Source organism: Squalius cephalus (genome assembly GCF_949319135.1).
Source record: "Squalius cephalus genome assembly, chromosome: 22".
Taxonomy (NCBI): domain Eukaryota; kingdom Metazoa; phylum Chordata; class Actinopteri; order Cypriniformes; family Leuciscidae; genus Squalius; species Squalius cephalus.
The window spans coordinates 220598-242500 of NC_137143.1; the positions used below are offsets into that span (position 1 = coordinate 220598).

General features: G+C 48.1%; 2 protein-coding genes across 3 annotated transcripts in view; one reads left to right on the forward strand and one right to left on the reverse strand.

Annotated features, from left to right (window-relative positions):
- Positions 1–7211, reverse strand: part of mettl1 (methyltransferase 1, tRNA methylguanosine) — a 51273-nt gene extending 44062 nt beyond the window's left edge. The window contains exons 1-2 of the mRNA XM_079857069.1: positions 6848–7211; positions 4722–4840 (exon numbers count right to left, since the gene is read on the reverse strand). Of these exons, the coding sequence (XP_079713195.1) occupies positions 4722–4840; positions 6848–6927 (199 nt within the window). The 5' untranslated portion in view covers positions 6928–7211. The remainder of the gene's footprint in view (positions 1–4721; positions 4841–6847) is intronic.
- Positions 7212–8201: 990 nt separating this feature from the next.
- The window catches only part of slc11a2 (solute carrier family 11 member 2), a 46395-nt gene continuing 32693 nt past the window's right edge, over positions 8202–21903 (forward strand). Inside the window, exons 1-5 of one of the 2 annotated variants that reach the window (XM_079858049.1) lie at positions 8202–8363; positions 10014–10141; positions 12349–12407; positions 16991–17103; positions 20289–20408. In XM_079858049.1, the coding sequence (XP_079714175.1) occupies positions 12374–12407; positions 16991–17103; positions 20289–20408 (267 nt within the window). In that variant the 5' untranslated portion in view covers positions 8202–8363; positions 10014–10141; positions 12349–12373. Of the gene's footprint in view, positions 8368–10013; positions 10142–12348; positions 12408–16990; positions 17104–20288; positions 20409–21903 lie in introns of both variants that reach the window. The other variant, XM_079858050.1, reaches the window with a different exon arrangement.

The following is a 21903-nucleotide window of genomic DNA, read 5'->3' on the forward strand; positions in this document are numbered from 1 at the left end:
GTGTCTGTTTCGAAAATAAGTTGGTTTTTAGTTAGTTACGTGATGCGGTGGTGTAACGTCATGATTGACAGCTGTGATTGACAGGTTCTCTGAGCGAAGTAGTCACTGAAGCACCAACGGACATTTTTTCGGGATCTTCGGAGGACTGAGGAGATTGTATTTACTTTATTTTAACAAGACTCTTGTCGTACTGCAATCAATTTTTAAATTCTCTCCCTGAGTGCGTTCTGCGAGAGTGAGGGCGGAGCGCTGTAACACCGGGGCTACAGGCCTACTCGTGACCAGGAGTGCCATGAGAGACTTAAAGGATTGTTCACTTTCAAAAAAAATGTTGCTGATAATTTACTCTCCCTGATGTGATCCAAGATATACATGTCTTTCTTTCTTCAGTCGAAAAGAAATTAAGGTTTTTGAGGAAAACATTCCAGGATTTTTCTCCATATAATGGACTTCAATGGCAACCAACGGTTTGAAGGTTCAAATGTCCGTCTCAATCCAGCTTCACAGTCTCGACACGATCCCAGTTGAGAAATACAGGTCTTATCTCGCAAAATGATCGGCCATTTTCTAAAAAAATATATACACTCACCTAAAGGATTATTAGGAACACCATACTAATACTGTGTTTGACCCCCTTTCACCTTCAGAACTGCCTTAATTCTACGTGGCATTGATTCAACAAGGTGCTGAAAGCATTCTTTAGAAATGTTGGCCCATATTGATAGGATAGCATCTTGCAGTTGATGGAGATTTGTGGGATGCACATCCAGGGCACGAAGCTCCCGTTCCACCACATCCCAAAGATGCTCTATTGGGTTGAGATCTGGTGACTGTGGGGGCCATTTTAGTACAGTGAACTCATTGTCATGTTCAAGAAACCAATGTGAAATGATTCGAGCTTTGTGCCATGGTGCATTATCCTGCTGGAAGTAGCCATCAGAGGATGGGTACATGGTGGTCATAAAGGGATGGACATGGTCAGAAACAATGCTCAGGTAGGCCGTGGCATTTAAACGATGCCCAATTGGCACTAAGGGGCCTAAAGTGTGCCAAGAAAACATCCCCCACACCATTACACCACCACCACCAGCCTGCACAGTGGTAACAAGGCATGATGGATCCATGTTCTCATTCTGTTTACGCCAAATTCTGACTCTACCATCTGAATGTCTCAACAGAAATCGAGACTCATCAGACCAGGCAACATTTTTCCAGTCTTCAACTGTCCAATTTTGGTGAGCTCGTGCAAATTGTAGCCTCTTTTTCCTATTTGTAGTGGAGATGAGTGGTACCCGGTGGGGTCTTCTGTAGGGCCCTATAATTTCCGCGATCACGGACGGAATCGCGGAATTGGCAAATTAACGCGGAATCTAGTGTCAACGCGGAATTTCGCGGAATTTTAGATATTTGGAATAAAATTCTGTTTTTGTGTGGGAGAAAAACGTATGTCTGAGGAAAATCGCATATTACTGAAAGAACGAGCAGAGAGAGAGGCCCGGTCGCGCGCGCGTCTTCAAACTGTCTTGCTCTCTCTCACTCCCTCGCGCTTATTAATCTAAATCAACACGATGAGAATTGACACAATGGTAAAAGATCGGAAGAACGAGGTTTCACGTGGAGTATTCTGATATTTTTTTTCCTGAATTAGGCTACCGCTGGGTGTGAATTGTGCAAAAAAAATACTTTTTTACCTTTCCTTCTTCTCTGAAAAGCGTTCCGCCCATTCAGCTGACATAAAAAACACTTTCAATAAACTAAACAAAACCTATCCAATGATGAAATGTTTTCTGTGTTGACAAATCTTGTGCGATGTCCTAACTGCCGGGATAATCACACAACGCCTACTACAAGTCTGCTAATGATACGTCCGATTCGCGAACTAATGACTCCTTTGAACCGATTCACTTTAATGAATGGTTAAAACAACTGATCTGTCCAACACGGAATCGGTTCGGTGTATAATCAAATCGGTAACACTTTACAATAAGGTTCCATTTATTAAACTCTAGTTAACTAGATCAGTTAACATTAACTATTAATAAAGTGCACTTCTACAGCATTTATTAATCTTTATTAATGTTAATTTCACCATTTAGTAGCCTACATTATTTAAATGAAAAGTTGTATTTGTTAACATTAGTTAGCTTAATGCACTGTGTGAAGTAACATAATAAAAATACAGGGTTAGGGTTAACTAAGATTAACAAAGATTAATAAATACAGTAACAAATGTATTGCTCGTGGTTCATGTTAGTTAGCCTAATACATTCACTAAAGTAAACAAACCAAACCACATTTAACACCTCTTAAAATGAGAATTTTGTTTGTTACCTCAATAAATTTAGGGTCATTCTTATTTTATTTGTGTACATTTTAATCATTAACATTAAAAACACTCTTTTTACGACTAAAATAACAGTAAAGGGTAAAAAAAAACCTGAATTCCCAAAAATTAAAACGGAAAAAACGGAATTTGCAAAAATTAAAACGGAAAAAACGGAATTTGGGAAAAAATAAAACGGATTTTATAGGGCCCTACTTCTGCTGTTGTAGCCCCTCCGCCTCAAGGTTGTGCGTGTTGTGGCTTCACAAATGCTTTGCTGCATACCTCGGTTGTAACGAGTGGTTATTTCAGTCAAAGTTGCTCTTCTATCAGCTTGAATCAGTCGGCCCATTCTCCTCTGACCTCTAGCATCAACAAGGCATTTTCGCCCACAGGACTGCCGCATACTGGATGTTTTTCCCTTTTCACACCATTCTTTGTAAACCCTAGAAATGGTTGTGCGTGAAAATCCCAGTAACTGAGCAGATTGTGAAATACTCAGACCGGCCCGTCTGGCACCAACAACCATGCCACGCTCAAAATAGCTTAAATCACCTTTCTTTCCCATTCTGACATTCAGTTTGGAGTTCAGGAGATTGTCTTGACCAGGACCACACCCCTAAATGCACTGAAGCAACTGCCATGTGATTGGTTGATTAGATAATTGCATTAATGAGAAATTGAACAGGTGTTCCTAATAATCCTTTAGGTGAGTGTATATACTTTTTAGCCACAAATGCCCGTCTTGTACCATCAGATGAGATGCGCCACGCATTACATCATCACATTGGAAATACACTGAAACAGCGCCCCCTGCTGGCCTCACTCACCACACACACCACAGGGTGAACAGCGCCCCCTGCTGGCCTCACTCACCACACACACCACAGGGTGAACAGCGCCCCCTGCTGGCCTCACTCACCACACACACCACAGGGTGAACAGAGCCCCCTGCTGGCCTCACTCACCACACACACCACAGGGTGAACAGAGCCCCCTGCTGGCCTCACTCACCACACACACCACAGGGTGAACAGCGCCCCCTGCTGGCCTCACTCACCACACACACCACAGGGTGAACAGAGCCCCCTGCTGGCCTCACTCACCACACACACCACAGGGTGAACAGCGCCCCCTGCTGGCCTCACTCACCACACACACCACAGGGTGAACAGAGCCCCCTGCTGGCCTCACTCACCACACACACCACAGGGTGAACAGCGCCCCCTGCTGGCCTCACTCACCACACACACCACAGGGTGAACAGCGCCCCCTGCTGGCCTCACTCACCACACTCACCACAGGGTGAACAGCGCCCCCTGCTGGCCTCACTCACCACAGGGTGAACAGCGCCCCCTGCTGGCCTCACACACCACACACACCACAGGGTGAACAGCGCCCCCTGCTGGCCTCACTCACCATTTACATTTACATTTACATTTAGTCATTTAGCAGACGCTTTTATCCAAAGCGACTTACAAAGTAGGACTAGATTAAGCGAGTCATCATGAAGAGGCAAAAAACAAAAAGCAGCGCAAGAAGTGCTCAAGATACAAAGTTCAGGCATTATTCAGAGTAGCATAAGCCCGATAAGTGAGGTTTAGAGGGAAAGGGGAGGTGGTTTTTTTTTTTTTTTTTTTTTTTTTTTTTTTTTTTTTTATGAGGTTCACCACACACACCACAGGGTGAACAGCGCCCCCTGCTGGCCTCACTCACCACACTCACCACAGGGTGAACAGCGCCCCCTGCTGGCCTCACTCACCACACACACCACAGGGTGAACAGCGCCCCCTGCTGGCCTCACTCACCACACACACCACAGGGTGAACAGCGCCCCCTGCTGGCCTCACTCACCACACTCACCACAGGGTGAACAGCGCCCCCTGCTGGCCTCACTCACCACACACACCACAGGGTGAACAGCGCCCCCTGCTGGCCTCACTCACCACACTCACCACAGGGTGAACAGCGCCCCCTGCTGGCCTCACTCACCACAGGGTGAACAGCGCCCCCTGCTGGCCTCACTCACCACACACACCACAGGGTGAACAGCGCCCCCTGCTGGCCTCACTCACCACACACACCACAGGGTGAACAGCGCCCCCTGCTGGCCTCACTCACCACACACACCACAGGGTGAACAGCGCCCCCTGCTGGCCTCACTCACCACACACACCACAGGGTGAACAGCGCCCCCTGCTGGCCTCACTCACCACACACACCACAGGGTGAACATTGAGCTGGCTCTCCCAGTGTTCGACTGCTGGCCATACAAACTTCTGTCTTTGTGGGGGAGTTTGGTCCTGAATCACACACTCTCTAAAATAAAATGGGCCAATATATTTTATCAATATACATTTATATATTTCCTCAGACATATGAAATAAGTGTAGATTACCCAGAAGTCCTCCATATCCACAGCCGATGTCCGCAAACTCCACCTGCGCGCTCCCGGTTCCCTCGCGGAAGAACTGCGGGTAAAGTGAAGCCCAGTCCATCTCCTGCGGGCACACCGGACTAACACACACACACACACACACACACACACACACACACACACACACACACACACACACACACGGTAAAGGGAAGCCCAGTCCATCTCCTGCGGGCACACCGGACTAACACACACACACACACACACACACACACACGGTAAAGGGAAGCCCAGTCCATCTCCTGCGGGCACACCGGACTAACACACACACACACACACACACACACACACACACACACACACACACACGGTAAAGGGAAGCCCAGTCCATCTCCTGCGGGCACACCGGACTAACACACACACACACACACACACACACACACGGTAAAGGGAAGCCCAGTCCATCTCCTGCGGGCACACCGGACTAACACACACACACACACACACACACACACACACACACACACACGGTAAAGGGAAGCCCAGTCCATCTCCTGCGGGCACACCGGACTAACACACACACACACACACACACACACACACACACACACACACACACACACACGGTAAAGTGAAGCCCAGTCCATCTCCTGCGGGCACACCGGACTAACACACACACACACACACACACACACATACACGCACACACACACACACACACGGTAAAGCTGAGCCCAGTTAGGGCACACCGGACTAACACACACACACACACACACACACACACACACACACGCACACACACACACACACGGTAAAGCTGAGCCCAGTTAGGGCACACCGGACTAACACACACCAGCGGCGGATCTACCGCCACCCTAAAAGAAAGCCTTGACACCCCAGTTGGCAGCAACGAATTAAAAGTTATGGCCAATCTGACAATTTACGGGCGCGGATCTCCACTGTCGGACGGCAGGGAGTGCAGCAGCAGCGAGGACGGCGGCGCGAGGAAGGAGACGCAGGAGGAGAGAGGAGGAACCGGATTAGCGCAGTGCTAGCACAGCTGCGATGCTGATGCTGAAGAACGTTACTTCGCTAACTACACATAGGCCTATAGTTCGGCCTGACGTTTGTTCTGTGTAAAGTCGGCTACAAAAGCTAATACTGATTCAACGTCTGTCAACGTAAACAGTGTAAAGTTACTTTGGATCTTACAGAAATGCAGAGGGAAGGCAGCATATGTAGTTTGTAAATGGTGTGAATCAGCATGAAGCAGTGTTGTTATTGTTGTTGTTTTATAATGTTTCTTCTAGTGTATATACAGTATAAAACTGTCCAGAAACGGCCTGTATGAACCTACTCGCAAACTGTTTCTGTACTTCTTCAGACTGGGAGCTAAATGTATTTTTATGTGACTTCTTTTCAGGTTTGTGGAGAAGAAACTCTCCTGTTATATATTACATGACATGTCCCTTTCATGTCGCCTGACCCTGCTGTGGATACTGTATATACTGTATTTCTCATCAGTTTCTCAGTAAACACCTCATCTGTCAAAAAAAATTAAAGTTTCTGAGGGACAAATGGGGAGAATGTGTGTTCAAAAGCGATGTCCCGCACCGTGACACATTTACTTCCACAGTGCATCTATGCTGACTCTAGCCCAGCCCAGCCCTAGAGCATCATGGGTAAGCCCAGCCCTAGAGCATCATGGGTAAGCCCAGCCCTAGAGCATCATGGGTAAGCTCCTCTTCGTCTCTAACGCTGCAGCGCTCTGACAGTCGAAAGCGGTTAGCTTCCCCTCTCACACACCTGTGTCTTACCTTAATGCCCATAACTTCTAGCACACTTCTGTCTCTATTAAGTGAGATCACATTGTATGGTCACCTATTCCTAATATGAGCTGTTTCGCATGACTCCTCAAACGCAAGACACTGATAAGACACTGATGCATGAGATTAAGTTTGTCTGTATGAGTTTGTAAATGGCAGCCTGTGCCCTTGTGTAGTGTGTACATACTATTTCTCATCAAACTGTGATTAAAGTCAGTATATACACGTCTGCCATATGTTGCACCCCTCAAACATTCCTGCCCCCCTCTCGCCACCCCGCCCCACACACACACACACACACACACACACACACACACTTACTACTGGAAGGTGTGGTCGGCCATGGGGTTGGAGTGCGCGCGCTGCCGGTAATAGCGCTTCTGGGGCATCGACACACTCATAGTGTTCCGGACGGGTTATACAGTCTCAGGTTATAAAGTCACGGGTTATACAGTCTCAGATTATACAGTAAAGTCACGGGTTATACAGTCTCAGATTATACAGTAAAGTCACGGGTTATACAGTCTCAGATTATACAGTAAAGTCACGGGTTATACAGTCTCAGGTTAATCACAATAATCTCGTGTTGACTTCACTCTCGGACCCCGCGTGCGACACCGGTCTTCTTCTGCGGCGCGCGCTGCCTCGGCCGCGCGCCTGCTGCCCCCTGCTGGAGACTCAGTAAACCAGCCTCTGAAACTACTGTGATGGAGCGAGACACGAAAACTACATCTAAATAATCACATTTCCCTTAGAAACATAGCGTTGCACTCTTTTAAAGTCAGCATAAAAGCAAAATGGACAATTCTTATTTTTTATGGCATATTGCAGTGTTTATTCTACATGATTTATGGGTGCACATCATTATTGTGTTAATAATGTTGAATCAGAATAAGTTCCTCTTGCAGCATCTCTGATGCCGAGGGCGTGGCTTCAACCTGTCACTCACAGGAGATCAGCCAATAGCAAACCACAACCATCCAACCAGCCAATCAATTCCCCACAGACACAATCAAGCCCCGCCCACATTTGTCTGTCGGAGTCACACCACATGTTTAATAGGAGTGAACACAAGTGTGTGAGAGGGACAGAATTACAGCGGGTTCAGTCGATTGGACTGTTGTTTAACTTGTTCAGCTGACAAAACATCTTTCTGAAAAACAAACAGAAATTACATGATCTATGAGCTTTATCGTGTGTGCCGTTGTAATAATAGTATATGTCTACTCCTCATTTTCATCTGCGTTGAATAAAGTCTAACCTGACGAAGGTCTATTTTTGTATTCGTTCAGTTCATGTCGTCATTGTTTCAGAGATGACAACACATAAGGTTCAGTCCTCGAGTTTAAAATGATGTTTACTTATTATTTTTTATTTTTTATTTCTATGGCGATACTATCAAAACCAATATGAATCTGCAGCAAACATGTGGTACAAGTGGGAGATCTCGGAAAATTCCCAGTTTACAAGTTGTAATTACGATATGGCGTGACGTGAACACAACGTATTTCATGCTGACTTTAAAGATTGGGAGAACACATTAAAACAAGTTTTAATTAAAATAATGATATGCACGGATAAATCATTTATAATAAATGTAATATTCCACAAAATACGAACTGTCAATTTTGATTTCATGGTGACTTTAAAATAAATAATTAACTTTATTGTCTCTGTGGAGAAGAGCAGAAGAACTGACACGTGACTCCACGTGGTGTCCGGACTCTTATTTTGAATCAGTCTCGCTGCTGTCGTCACTCGCTGTCACCTTCGCGTCCTCATGCCAGCAGATGAGCGGGTCTTCTCTTCATCTTCATCTTCATCAGGAGACTGCACAGTGAGTGAGTGAGTGTGTTGATTCAGTGTCACGTCGATGAAAACATGATGTTTAGTGTGTGTTCCTCAGACTGGCGCGATCGGCGAGCGAAGGGGAATGAGCGATGAATGGATCCTCTTAAAGGGCGCGCGGCTTCAGCTCAAGTTCTGCTCGATTGGGTGAAAATATTGGCAATGAAATCTAAGCAAAGTTTGTAAGGACTTAATTAACAATTTGTATGCGCGAACGGATAAGCCGAGGATATGAAGATTGTGGGAGAATAATAGAGTTATAATAAGAGGAAGGCAACACTTTAGTTTAATGGCGACGCAGTTACACAAGTGACTTTATTTACTGTAGTAGTAACAGTTAATACTGTGTAATTTACCTTAACCCTAAACAACACCTTAACTCTAAACAACACCTTAACCCTAAACAACACCTTAACTCTAAACAACACCTTAACCCTAAACAACACCTTAACTCTAAACAACACCTTAACTCTAAACAACACCTTAACTCTAAACAACACCTTAACTCTAAACAACACCTTAACCCTAAACAACACCTTAACTCTAAACAACACCTTAACCCTAAACAACACCTTAACTCTAAACAACACCTTAACTCTAAACAACACCTTAACTCTAAACAACACCTTAACTCTAAACAACACCTTAACTCTAAACAACACCTTAACCCTAAACAACACCTTAACTCTAAACAACACCTTAACCCTAAACAACACCTTAACTCTAAACAGCACCTTAACCCTAAACAACACCTTAACTCTAGTGAGTACATGTCGTCAGTTAATGTTGCTCGACATGACCTTAAGAGTGTCCGTCAGTGTGGCGACTAACGAGAGGAGTTCTGCGGGATTCCGCGTCTATGGCGTGAATATCGACTTATGAAAGCACATTATGTGTTGAACACACACACACACACACACACACACACACACACACACACACACACACACACACACACACAAGCTGAGGATGTTGGTGTTCACTGAGGGAAACACTGGAGTTGCAACATTGTGCCCTTCACTTCTGCACTCTTATGATTGTGTAATATTGCTGTTTCATTCATAATCGCGCTGTGATCATAACTTCAGATGTTCGTCTAGTGTGAGTGTGTGTGTGGGAGAGAGAGAGAGAGAGAGTGTGTGTGGGAGAGAGAGAGAGAGAGAGTGTGTGTGTGAGAGAGAGAGAGAGAGAGTGTGTGTGTGTGAGAGAGAGTGTGTGTGTGTGTGTGAGAGAGAGAGAGAGAGAGAGAGAGAGTGTGTGTGTGTGTGTGTGTGTGTGTGTGTGTGTGTGTGTGTGAGAGAGAGAGCGAGAGAGAGAGTGTGTGTGAGAGAGAGAGTATGTGTGTGTGAGAGAGAGAGCGAGAGAGAGAGTGTGTGAGTGAGTGAGTGAGTGAGTGTGTGTGTGTGAGTTTGTATGTGAGAGAGAGAGAGAGAGAGTGTGTGAGTGTGTGAGTGTGTGAGTTTGTATGTGAGAGAGAGAGAGAGAGAGTGTGTGAGTGTGTGTGTGTGTGAGTTTGTATGTGAGAGAGAGCGAGATAGATAGATAGAGTGAGTGAGTGAGTGAGTGAGTGAGTTTGTAAGTGAATGAATGTGTGTGTGTGCCGTTGTTTATCACTGAACTCTCTCGCTGCTCTTCACAGATTAAACAGCCGAGTCCACGAGCGCTTCCTCCTTTTCCCAGAATCCTTCACTTGAATGAATGACATCACTCACTGTGGCGCTCAGTGCTGTTCTTCATCTGACCAGTGATCTACTGTTGAGTTAGGCTGTGAGTAAACACACTCTCTCACACACACACACACACACACACACTGCTTTCTCTCTCTCTCTCTCTCTCTCTCTCTCTCTCTCTCTCTCTCTCTCTCTCTCTCACACACACACACACACACACACACACACACACACACACACACACACACACACACACACACACACACACACACACACACACTGCTCACTAGGGGTGTGACGGTAAGTATATAACCGTGAGACCGACGGTTATAGTCGAACACCGTCATTAGATCTCTATAACCGCCAAATTTAAAATTCAAATTTAAATTAACCGTTATTGAAATATTTTTTACAAACATTTTTTTTTCATAGAGAATGTTTAAACACTAATTAAAAACAATTGTTAACAGTCTGTGTCATTAATGGTCTACGTCGTTTCCAACTGTATTTGATTCTTTGCCAAGTACCAACGCAAGTTTTGTTTTGTAAATCGTCAGACATAATTTTTACCACTTCATTAAGTTTTTCATTGTAGAAAACCTTTCTTTAAAGTGAATTTCGTTTTGTACAAATTGTATCTTAATTTTAATAAATGTTTCATCAACCAATTGCATGTATTTAATAAATAAAAAGCAAATGACAATATAATAACCGTGACATGGAGGCTCCGATGCGCCGCGTTCACTTGCATTGCATTGTGTGAACTAGAGCGCATCTCATCGTAAATGAATGAAACTCAGCGTAGGCCTATGCCTCATACATTAGCATTAAATATCTTTGCTGCATCCTTTCTAGAACAGACAAGGGCTTTCCTGTGGCTCGCATCAGCAGAGTATTGCATCGTCCATAGACCGCAGAACACTCAGCGGGCGGGTGCGGCTTTGAAATTTGGTAAAAAAAAAAGAAACGGCGCGGATGATGAGTGCGGTTGCGGATGAAATAAAACCCCATCCGCGTATTTTTATCGATAACATTGATTATTATTATTTTTTAATTTAGGCGATCAAGTGTCTGCTCCTTTATTCAAACTAAGTTGTCCTATTCAGACGAACCACCCCCCCCACCCCCTCTCTCTCTCTCTCTCTCTCTCTCTCTCTCTCTCTCTCTCTCTCTCTCTCTCTCACTGTTTAATCTGTGAAGAGCAGCGAGAGAGATCTGTGATAAACCCAACGGCATAGACACACCCAGCTCTCTCTCACACACACACACACACTCTCTCTCTCTCTCGTACACACAGAGTGTGTGTTTCCTCTGAAATGAAAGATGTTCAAGAATGTTTTGCTAACGTTCCCTTTAAGTTATGAATACATTCTTTCTGAATATTCTCTGAACGTTTTTTAAAATGTGTTTTCTTTGTTACGTGACCGAACGTTAAGGACACATTCCGTTCTTCAAACACGCGAGCGCTACGTTTAGATGTTCTCTGAACGCTCTGAAACAAGCAGCAACATTTAAACAACTTTCACAAACATCCAGCTAAAATGTTTTAGGAAGAAACGTTATTAAAGACCCGATTAGACCAGACGTTACTGTAGGAACGTGTGGATAAGTGTGAGGGAATCTTCCCAGAACGTTCCCTGTTTCCTGGGTTTCACAGGAGCTCCAGTTACTGCTGTAATTGGTGGTTCTGATGGGAAAAGCTTCTCCTGTGGGATTTTGAGCTTAAAGGATCTCAGTCGTGTTGTGTTTTCTAATCTGTGCAGGAGTTTCCCTTAAAACACACAAACATCATACATGACAAATGCAATAATGAATGTATATATTCCAGAAGTTTGACGTTAGTGGGTTTATTAACGCAGCGGATGTGAAGCGTTTGACTAATATACTCTGTTATACTTCACTAGTTTAGGGAATCTGTGCTTGATTTGAGTTTTATGAAGATTTAAATGTTTGTAAATGTATCTCCTACATCATCTTTTCTCAATAATTGAGATGAAATGAGAATCTTAAAATTATTAATCTTAATTTAAAAAAAAAAAAGCTAAGAAAAGTGTTTGCTTTTAAATACTTCAATAAATTAAGTGTTTCACTCAAGTATTTTTTTGGTTAGGTAATTAAGAATGTAATGGAGTAAAATGCTGAACAGGATCTGTAGTTTAACTGAGGCACAGTTCCTCCACAGCATATGCAACACGCCTCATCATCATCATCATCATCATCATTATTATTATTATTATTATACAGTTTATTTCTGCAGTAGAACTGATGTCTGTGTGTGACCCGTGTGTGTTTTCTGTCCTTCAGTCTGACACACACACTCCTGGAGCTCATGAAGACTGAACGGGACGGGGACGTGCTGGAAGGTGAGACACGCATCACATCCTGTCTCCTGACACACGTGACCGTCAACACACACACACACACACACACACACACACACACACACACACACACACACACGTAACCGTCAGCACACACGTCTCCTGACACGCGTGACCGTCAGCACACGCCTGTCTCCTGACACGCGTGACCGTCAGCACACGCCTGTCTCCTGACACGCGTGACCGTCAGCACACGCGTCTCCTGACACGCGTGACCGTCAGCGCACACGTCTCCTGACACGCGTGACCGTCAGCGCACACGTCTCCTGACACGCGTGACCGTCAGCGCACACGTCTCCTGACACGCGTGACCGTCAGCACACGCCCGTCTCCTGACACGCGTGACCGTCAGCACACGCCCGTCTCCTGACACGCGTGACCGTCAGCGCACACGTCTCCTGACACGCGTGACCGTCAGCACACGCCCGTCTCCTGACACGCGTGACCGTCAGCACACGCCCGTCTCCTGACACGCGTGACCGTCAGCACACGCCCGTCTCCTGACACGCGTGACCGTCAGCACACGCCCGTCTCCTGACACGCGTGACCGTCAGCACACGCGTGACCGTCAGCGCACACGTCTCCTGACACGCGTGACCGTCAGCGCACACGTCTCCTGACACGCGTGACCGTCAGCACACGCCCGTCTCCTGACACGCGTGACCGTCAGCACACACGTCTCCTGACACGCGTGACCGTCAGCACACACGTCTCCTGACACGCGTGACCGTCAGCACACACGTCTCCTGACACGCGTGACCGTCAGCACACACGTCTCCTGACACGCGTGACCGTCAGCACACACGTCTCCTGACACGCGTGACCGTCAGCACACACGTCTCCTGACACGCGTGACCGTCAGCACACACGTCTCCTGACACGCGTGACCGTCAGCACACACGTCTCCTGACACGCGTGACCGTCAGCACACACGTCTCCTGACACGCGTGACCGTCAGCACACACGTCTCCTGACACGCGTGACCGTCAGCACACACGTCTCCTGACACGCGTGACCGTCAGCACACACGTCTCCTGACACGCGTGACCGTCAGCACACACGTCTCCTGACACGCGTGACCGTCAGCACACACGTCTCCTGACACGCGTGACCGTCAGCACACACGTCTCCTGACACGCGTGACCGTCAGCACACACGTCTCCTGACACGCGTGACCGTCAGCACACACGTCTCCTGACACGCGTGACCGTCAGCACACACGTCTCCTGACACGCGTGACCGTCAGCACACACGTCTCCTGACACGCGTGACCGTCAGCACACACGTCTCCTGACACGCGTGACCGTCAGCACACACGTCTCCTGACACGCGTGACCGTCAGCACACACGTCTCCTGACACGCGTGACCGTCAGCACACACGTCTCCTGACACGCGTGACCGTCAGCACACACGTCTCCTGACACGCGTGACCGTCAGCACACACGTCTCCTGACACGCGTGACCGTCAGCACACACGTCTCCTGACACGCGTGACCGTCAGCACACACGTCTCCTGACACGCGTGACCGTCAGCACACACGTCTCCTGACACGCGTGACCGTCAGCACACACGTCTCCTGACACGCGTGACCGTCAGCACACACGTCTCCTGACACGCGTGACCGTCAGCACACACGTCTCCTGACACGCGTGACCGTCAGCACACACGTCTCCTGACACGCGTGACCGTCAGCACACACGTCTCCTGACACGCGTGACCGTCAGCACACACGTCTCCTGACACGCGTGACCGTCAGCACACACGTCTCCTGACACGCGTGACCGTCAGCACACACGTCTCCTGACACGCGTGACCGTCAGCACACACGTCTCCTGACACGCGTGACCGTCAGCACACACGTCTCCTGACACGCGTGACCGTCAGCACACACGTCTCCTGACACGCGTGACCGTCAGCACACACGTCTCCTGACACGCGTGACCGTCAGCACACACGTCTCCTGACACGCGTGACCGTCAGCACACACGTCTCCTGACACGCGTGACCGTCAGCACACACGTCTCCTGACACGCGTGACCGTCAGCACACACGTCTCCTGACACGCGTGACCGTCAGCACACACGTCTCCTGACACGCGTGACCGTCAGCACACACGTCTCCTGACACGCGTGACCGTCAGCACACACGTCTCCTGACACGCGTGACCGTCAGCACACACGTCTCCTGACACGCGTGACCGTCAGCACACACGTCTCCTGACACGCGTGACCGTCAGCACACACGTCTCCTGACACGCGTGACCGTCAGCACACACGTCTCCTGACACGCGTGACCGTCAGCACACACGTCTCCTGACACGCGTGACCGTCAGCACACACGTCTCCTGACACGCGTGACCGTCAGCACACACGTCTCCTGACACGCGTGACCGTCAGCACACACGTCTCCTGACACGCGTGACCGTCAGCACACACGTCTCCTGACACGCGTGACCGTCAGCACACACGTCTCCTGACACGCGTGACCGTCAGCACACACGTCTCCTGACACGCGTGACCGTCAGCACACACGTCTCCTGACACGCGTGACCGTCAGCACACACGTCTCCTGACACGCGTGACCGTCAGCACACACGTCTCCTGACACGCGTGACCGTCAGCACACACGTCTCCTGACACGCGTGACCGTCAGCACACACGTCTCCTGACACGCGTGACCGTCAGCACACACGTCTCCTGACACGCGTGACCGTCAGCACACACGTCTCCTGACACGCGTGACCGTCAGCACACACGTCTCCTGACACGCGTGACCGTCAGCACACACGTCTCCTGACACGCGTGACCGTCAGCACACACGTCTCCTGACACGCGTGACCGTCAGCACACACGTCTCCTGACACGCGTGACCGTCAGCACACACGTCTCCTGAGTCTGACACATGTAACCGTCAGCACACACGTCTCCTGACACGCGTGACCGTCAGCACACACGTCTCCTGAGTCTGACACATGTAACCGTCAGCACACACGTCTCCTGACACGCGTGACCGTCAGCACACACGTCTCCTGAGTCTGACACATGTAACCGTCAGCACACACGTCTCCTGACACGCGTGACCGTCAGCACACACGTCTCCTGAGTCTGACACATGTAACCGTCAGCACACACGTCTCCTGACACGCGTGACCGTCAGCACACACGTCTCCTGACACGCGTGACCGTCAGCACACACGTCTCCTGACACGCGTGACCGTCAGCACACACGTCTCCTGACACGCGTGACCGTCAGCACACACGTCTCCTGACACGCGTGACCGTCAGCACACACGTCTCCTGACACGCGTGACCGTCAGCACACACGTCTCCTGACACGCGTGACCGTCAGCACACACGTCTCCTGAGTCTGACACATGTAACCGTCAGCACACACGTCTCCTGAGTCTGACACATGTAACCGTCAGCACACACGTCTCCTAAGTCTGACACATGTAAACGTCAGCACACACGCATCTCGTCAGCACACACACATCTCATCAGCATCTCGTCAGCACACACGCATCTCGTCAGCACACACGCATGTCTCCTGAATGAGTTTCAGTGCAGCTCAATGATTCTAAACCACAGGAAAACCAGTGTTGACCAGTTAATCAGATGTCTTTATTAAAGAAGATTAAACTGGTTTAAAACACTGACTCTGGCCTGTTTCTCTGATGATCTGATGGACGTACGGTGTCTGTGAGTGTGTGACTGGTAGATGTTTTATTGCTGTGTGTGTAAATGAGTTTTATGAATGGCTGTCGTAACTGAGAGGAAGTCATCAGGGTAGTTTCCTCGTGTTTATGATGAACGTTGCTCTCGTGATGTCCAGGTTTATGGAGAGTCATATCCTCTTCTGAACTCAGTGACTCAGTTTGCTCTGCTGTTTCCACACTCTACACCGCATTGGGAAGCGCACTTTTAAAAGTAATGCGTTTCAATAATGGTGACTCCCTGAAAAAGTAACTAGTTACATTGCATTACATTAATGGGTTTATGTTTGCAATCTCTTCCAGGCCTTGCAGGTGCAAGTGTTTAACGCAGTAATGCCTATAAAACATACACCTTCATTTGGTTGCTGATGGTTGCGATGGTTGCTGTGCTAAAGATCTCTGAACAGTACGGGTTATATACAGTGTACAGGGTTAGGGTTAAGTGACGTGTATTACTTTAAAAAGAACTGGAATAATAATGTAGAAATGTATATGCTGTCATTATTGTCTGATTACATAATGTACGTGTCTTGTCATGAGTTAACACCAACACTAAAATGTTATTTGCTTTCTGGGCAGTTTTGGGTTTGATGATGTCAGTGGAAGGAAATGAGAGATTATATTACAGGAGATCTGATCATATCTCTGGCTCATGAATGCGTGAGGACAATCAAGAGGATCTTTAACTGCAGGATGTTTGAGTCTTAATTTGAGTTTGTGTGTTGAGGGTCATATGACTGAAGTGTGAGTTTCTGCCGCATCTCAAGGTTCAGTCGTTCTGACCCGTTTGTCCCTCTCTCTCTGGTGTGTGTGTGTGTGTGTGTGTGTGTGTGTGTGTGTGTGTGTTTCAGAGAGCCCGCAGGAGCCGGGCCTCTACAGTCCCGTGTCTCCTCTCCCGCAGGATCAGCCGGTCTCCACATACTTCGAGGAGAAGGTCCCCATCCCGGAGGATGACCGAGCGAAGGTAGAGGAGATCCCACACGACACCCGATCCGAATCGATACCCGGACTGATACCCGACCTGAGAACCAACCCGAGACCTGACCGAACCCGAGAGCAGAACCGATTCCCAAACCGAGACACAAACCGACACCCGACCCGAGACCTGACTGATCCCGAGACCCGAATCTATACCCGGACTGATACCCGACCCGAGAACCGAACCAAGACCTGATCGAACCCGAGACCCGAACCGATACCCGACTGATCCCGAGACCTGAACTGAGACCTGACCCGAGACCTGACCGAACCCAAGACCCGAACCGAGATCTGACCCGAGACCTGACCGAACTCGAGACCCGAACCGAGACCTGACCGAATTCGAGACCCGAACCGAGATCTGACCCGAGATCTGACCGAACCCGAGACCCGAACCGAGACCTGACCGAACCCGAGACCTGACCGAATTCAAGACCCGAACCGAGACCTGACCGAACCCGAGACCCGAACCGAGACCTGACCGAACCCGAGACCTGACCGAATTCAAGACCCGAACCGAGACCTGACCGAACTCGAGACCCGAACCGAGACCTGACCGAATTCGAGACCCGAACCGAGATCTGACCCGAGATCTGACCGAACCCGAGACCCGAACCGAGACCTGACCGAACCCGAGACCTGACCGAATTCAAGACCCGAACCGAGACCTGACCGAACCCGAGACCCGAACCGAGACCTGACCCGAGACCTGACCGAACCCGAGACCCGAACCGAGACCTGACCGAACCCGAGACCCGAACCGAGACCTGACCGAACCCGAGACCTGACCGAACCCGAGACCCGAACCGAGACCTGACCAAACTCGAGACCCGAACCAAGAGCTAAGCCGATCACCCTCAGAACTGCCCTCGGGGTCAGGGGTCGGGTCTCAGGTAGTTTTAGATAAAATAGCTTTTACCGTATGGACCCAAGAAGGCCTTAATTCTTTTAAAGTATGCCAACTTTCCTTTATTCGTTTTGGGTGTTTAACAATATTTTATTTAAAACAAATGCATTCAAAATAATTCTATGACAGCGTGATTATCCGCCGTCTGTCAGTCTGCGCACTCGATACTGCTGCCAAACACATTAATGTCAATTTTTCTTCATGAATAAAATCTCTCTGAACTGAAGCTGTAAAGTACAAAAAATCCTGCCAAATTCAGTTGCTATTTATTTTTTTAGATATAATAATCGACAAAGGCATATTTAACTTAAAAGGCACCTATTATGCAAAATTCTCCATTACATGGCGTTTGAACATAAATGTGTGTTATAACTGTAATTAAACTAAGCTATACCTGTTCTATCTCCATACAGCGTATATTCTCCGGCTCTGTAGGCATTATTGTCCGACTCCGGGGCGAAATGAACACTGCTATTGAGAGTTTCTGTTTTGATATTATCATTCCGTGAGATGAGATTGTCCTGACGGAGCGCGAGCTCGTGATGCTCCGCCCCCTGTGCCGGCAGCAGCAGCTCATTTGCATTTAAAAGGATACACACTAAAACGCCACGTTTTTCTGAGCCCCAAAAAGTGACAATTTAAACATGCTTTGAAAAATAATCTGTTGGGTATTTTGAGATACACACTCTGGGGACATCAGAGACTTATTTTACATTTTGTGAAAAGGGGCATAATAGATGCCCTTTAATGTAAATTAATTTAACTCCAATTAAACTTTAAATGGTGGATCATGTAATTACTTCTTGATGGATTTATTCAAATATACATTAGATATTTAAGGACAGGTGAAGTAAAAATAACCAATATGTAATCGCATATATTAATGAGAACACCTCTCTAGAGTTTATAGTCACGGAAAGGCTTTTCTGAGGATAATGTGACGTTATTGTTCTCCAGCTGTTTTATTGATGGTTGAAACACTGATTGATGGATGAGACATGATTGATTTCAGGAAGTTGTTCTGTATCTTTCAACATTCCTTCTGATGTTCATTGATGTTTATTTGCTGCTGTAACTCGTAGTAAACAGGAAGAGATGATGGGTTCCTCCGTCACGCACATTAAACACACATTTACTGATGAAACTGACAGGATTTGAAGCTGAGACTGTTTCATGTCAGTATATTGTCAGCCTATGGCAGTGAAGGTCCGTGAGAGTGAGGGATCTGTTGTTATCAGTCTCGAGTGTGTGAAGGGTCATGGGAAAGAACACACAGTGCTTTGCCAGATTGTGATGTTTATAATTATTACATTCTTCCTCATGAATTAGTCTAAAAACATCATGAATCTTGATTTCTTCAAGCTCAAACAAGAGGAACAGACTTAAGTGGAAAAATAAAGACAGAAGGGAAGTAGTGAAAACAGCGTAACTGTACACTCGTCATGTGTTCTTGAGATCGAGACGGATGCGACACGATCAGCATGTGCTTTACACCGACCTTTGACCTGGATCAGGATTGTGGAGAAGTGAAAGCAGAGCTCGCTTATACAGGCCGTCAGACTCTCGCTAGCTGTGTTTCAACTTCTGCACAAAACTGGATAATGCACATCACATTTGTGAATAAAGTATCCCTTCCATCCCATGTGTTCAAGACAACAAAATCTTCACTTCCTGTGAAATCGACTCAAAATATCAGTAATAAACTGTAAGTTTCTTCAGTCGGCTGTTTCCCCTCCGTCATGAACGAGTGTGTGTCGAGCGTCAGACGAAACACCGTAAACGCTGCCGTGTTCTCTGGCGTTCGGATGCTGGTGTTCGGGAACACACTCGTGTGAGAGACGCTTCTGGAGGGAATCAAACCACATCATCCTGATCACACACTTTGACTCTGGCCATTAGAGATGCTGCGATGCCATTGGTCCACTGGTTACTCCAGCTATCCAATCACAGCCTCTGCTGAGGCAAAGTCACATGAGGGTTTGAGGGATTTATTTATTAAATGTCTCTCCATCGTAGTTTATGTGCATGTCCGCTTATTGGATAAAAAAATGATCCGCCTCAATTAAGTGCATAACATTTTTATTTATGTACATCTTGGCGTTTCCATCCAGTGTTTTTTCATGCAATATCCCAAAATAATAGTGTTCGGAAGCTGGTGTGGTCATGCCCACGTTTCCCTGCAGTCACGTGACGTGTACAGCGCGAGAAGAGTGTGAAAGCTGATGCATCGCTGTGTTGACTCTCGCTGCTCTTCTTCTCTCTAGATGTTCAGCTTTCGGAAACTGTGGGCTTTCACCGGCCCGGGTTTCCTGATGAGCATCGCCTACCTGGACCCGGGGAACATCGAGTCGGACCTGCAGTCCGGGGCTAAAGCCGGGTTTAAGGTGAATAAGGGTTCATCTTCACTTGTTTATTACATGACACGTGTGTGTGTGTGTGTCTGTGTGTGACTGTGTGTGACGCGTGTGTGTGTGTGTGTGTGTGTGTATGTGTGTGACGCGTGTGTGTGTGTGTGTGTGTGTGTGTGTGTGTGTGTCTGTGAGACGTGTGTGTCTGTGTGTGACGCGTGTGTGTCTGTGTGTGTGAGATGCGTGTGTGTCTGTGTGTGACTGTGTGTGACGCGTGTGTGTGTGTGTCTGTGTGTGTGACGCGTGTGTGTGTGTGTCTGTGTGTGTGACGCGTGTGTGTCTGTGTGTGAGATGCGTGTGTGTCTGTGTGTGACTGTGTGTGACGCGTGTGTGTGTGTGTCTGTGTGTGTGACGCGTGTGTGTCTGTGTGTGATGCGTGTGTCTGTGTGTGACTGTGTGTGACGCGTGTGTGTGTCTGTGTGTGTGACGCGTGTGTGTCTGTGTGTGTGACGCGTGTGTGTCTGTGTGTGTGACGCGTGTGTGTCTGTGTGTGTGAGATGCGTGTGTGACTGTGTGACGCGTGTGTGTGTGTGTGTCTGTGTGTGTGACGCGTGTGTGTCTGTGTGTGAGATGCGTGTGTGTCTGTGTGTGACTGTGTGTGACGCGTGTGTGTGTGTGTGTGTGTCTGTGTGTGTGACGCGTGTGTGTCTGTGTGTGTGAGATGCATGTGTGTCTGTGTGTGACGCATGTGTCTGTGTGTGTGACGCGTGTGTGTCTGTGTGTGTGAGATGCGTGTGTCTGTGTGTGACGCGTGTGTCTGTGTGTGTGACGCGTGTGTGTCTGTGTGTGTGACGCGTGTGTGTCTGTGTGTGTGACGCGTGTGTGTCTGTGTGTGTGACGCGTGTGTGTCTGTGTGTGTGACGCGTGTGTGTCTGTGTGTGTGACGCGTGTGTGTCTGTGTGTGTGACGCGTGTGTGTCTGTGTGTGTGTGACGCGTGTGTGTCTGTGTGTGTGACACGTGTGTGTCTGTGTGTGTGTGTGACGCGTGTGTCTGTGTGACGCGTGTGTCTGTGTGTGTGTGACGCGTGTGTCTGTGTGTGTGTCTGTGTGTGTGTCTGTGTGTGTGTCTGTGTGTGCGTGCGTGCGTGTGTGTCTGTGTGTGTGTGTGTGTGTGTGTGTGTGTGTGTGTGACGCGTCTGTGTGTGTCTGTGTGTGTGTCTGTGTGTGTGTCTGTGTGTGTGTCTGTGTGTGTGTCTGTGTGTGTGTCTGTGTGTCTGTGTGTGTGTGTGTGTGTCTGTGTGTGTGTGTCTGTGTGTGTGTGTCTGTGTGTGTCTGTGTGTGTCTGTGTGTGTCTGTGTGTGTGTGTGTCTGTGTGTGTGTCTGTGTGTGTGTCTGTGTGTGTGTCTGTGTGTGTGTCTGTGTGTGTGTCTGTGTGTGTGTGTGTCTGTGTGTGTGTGTGTCTGTGTGTGTGTGTGTCTGTGTGTGTGTGTCTGTGTGTGTGTGTCTGTGTGTGTGTCCGTGCGTGACGTGT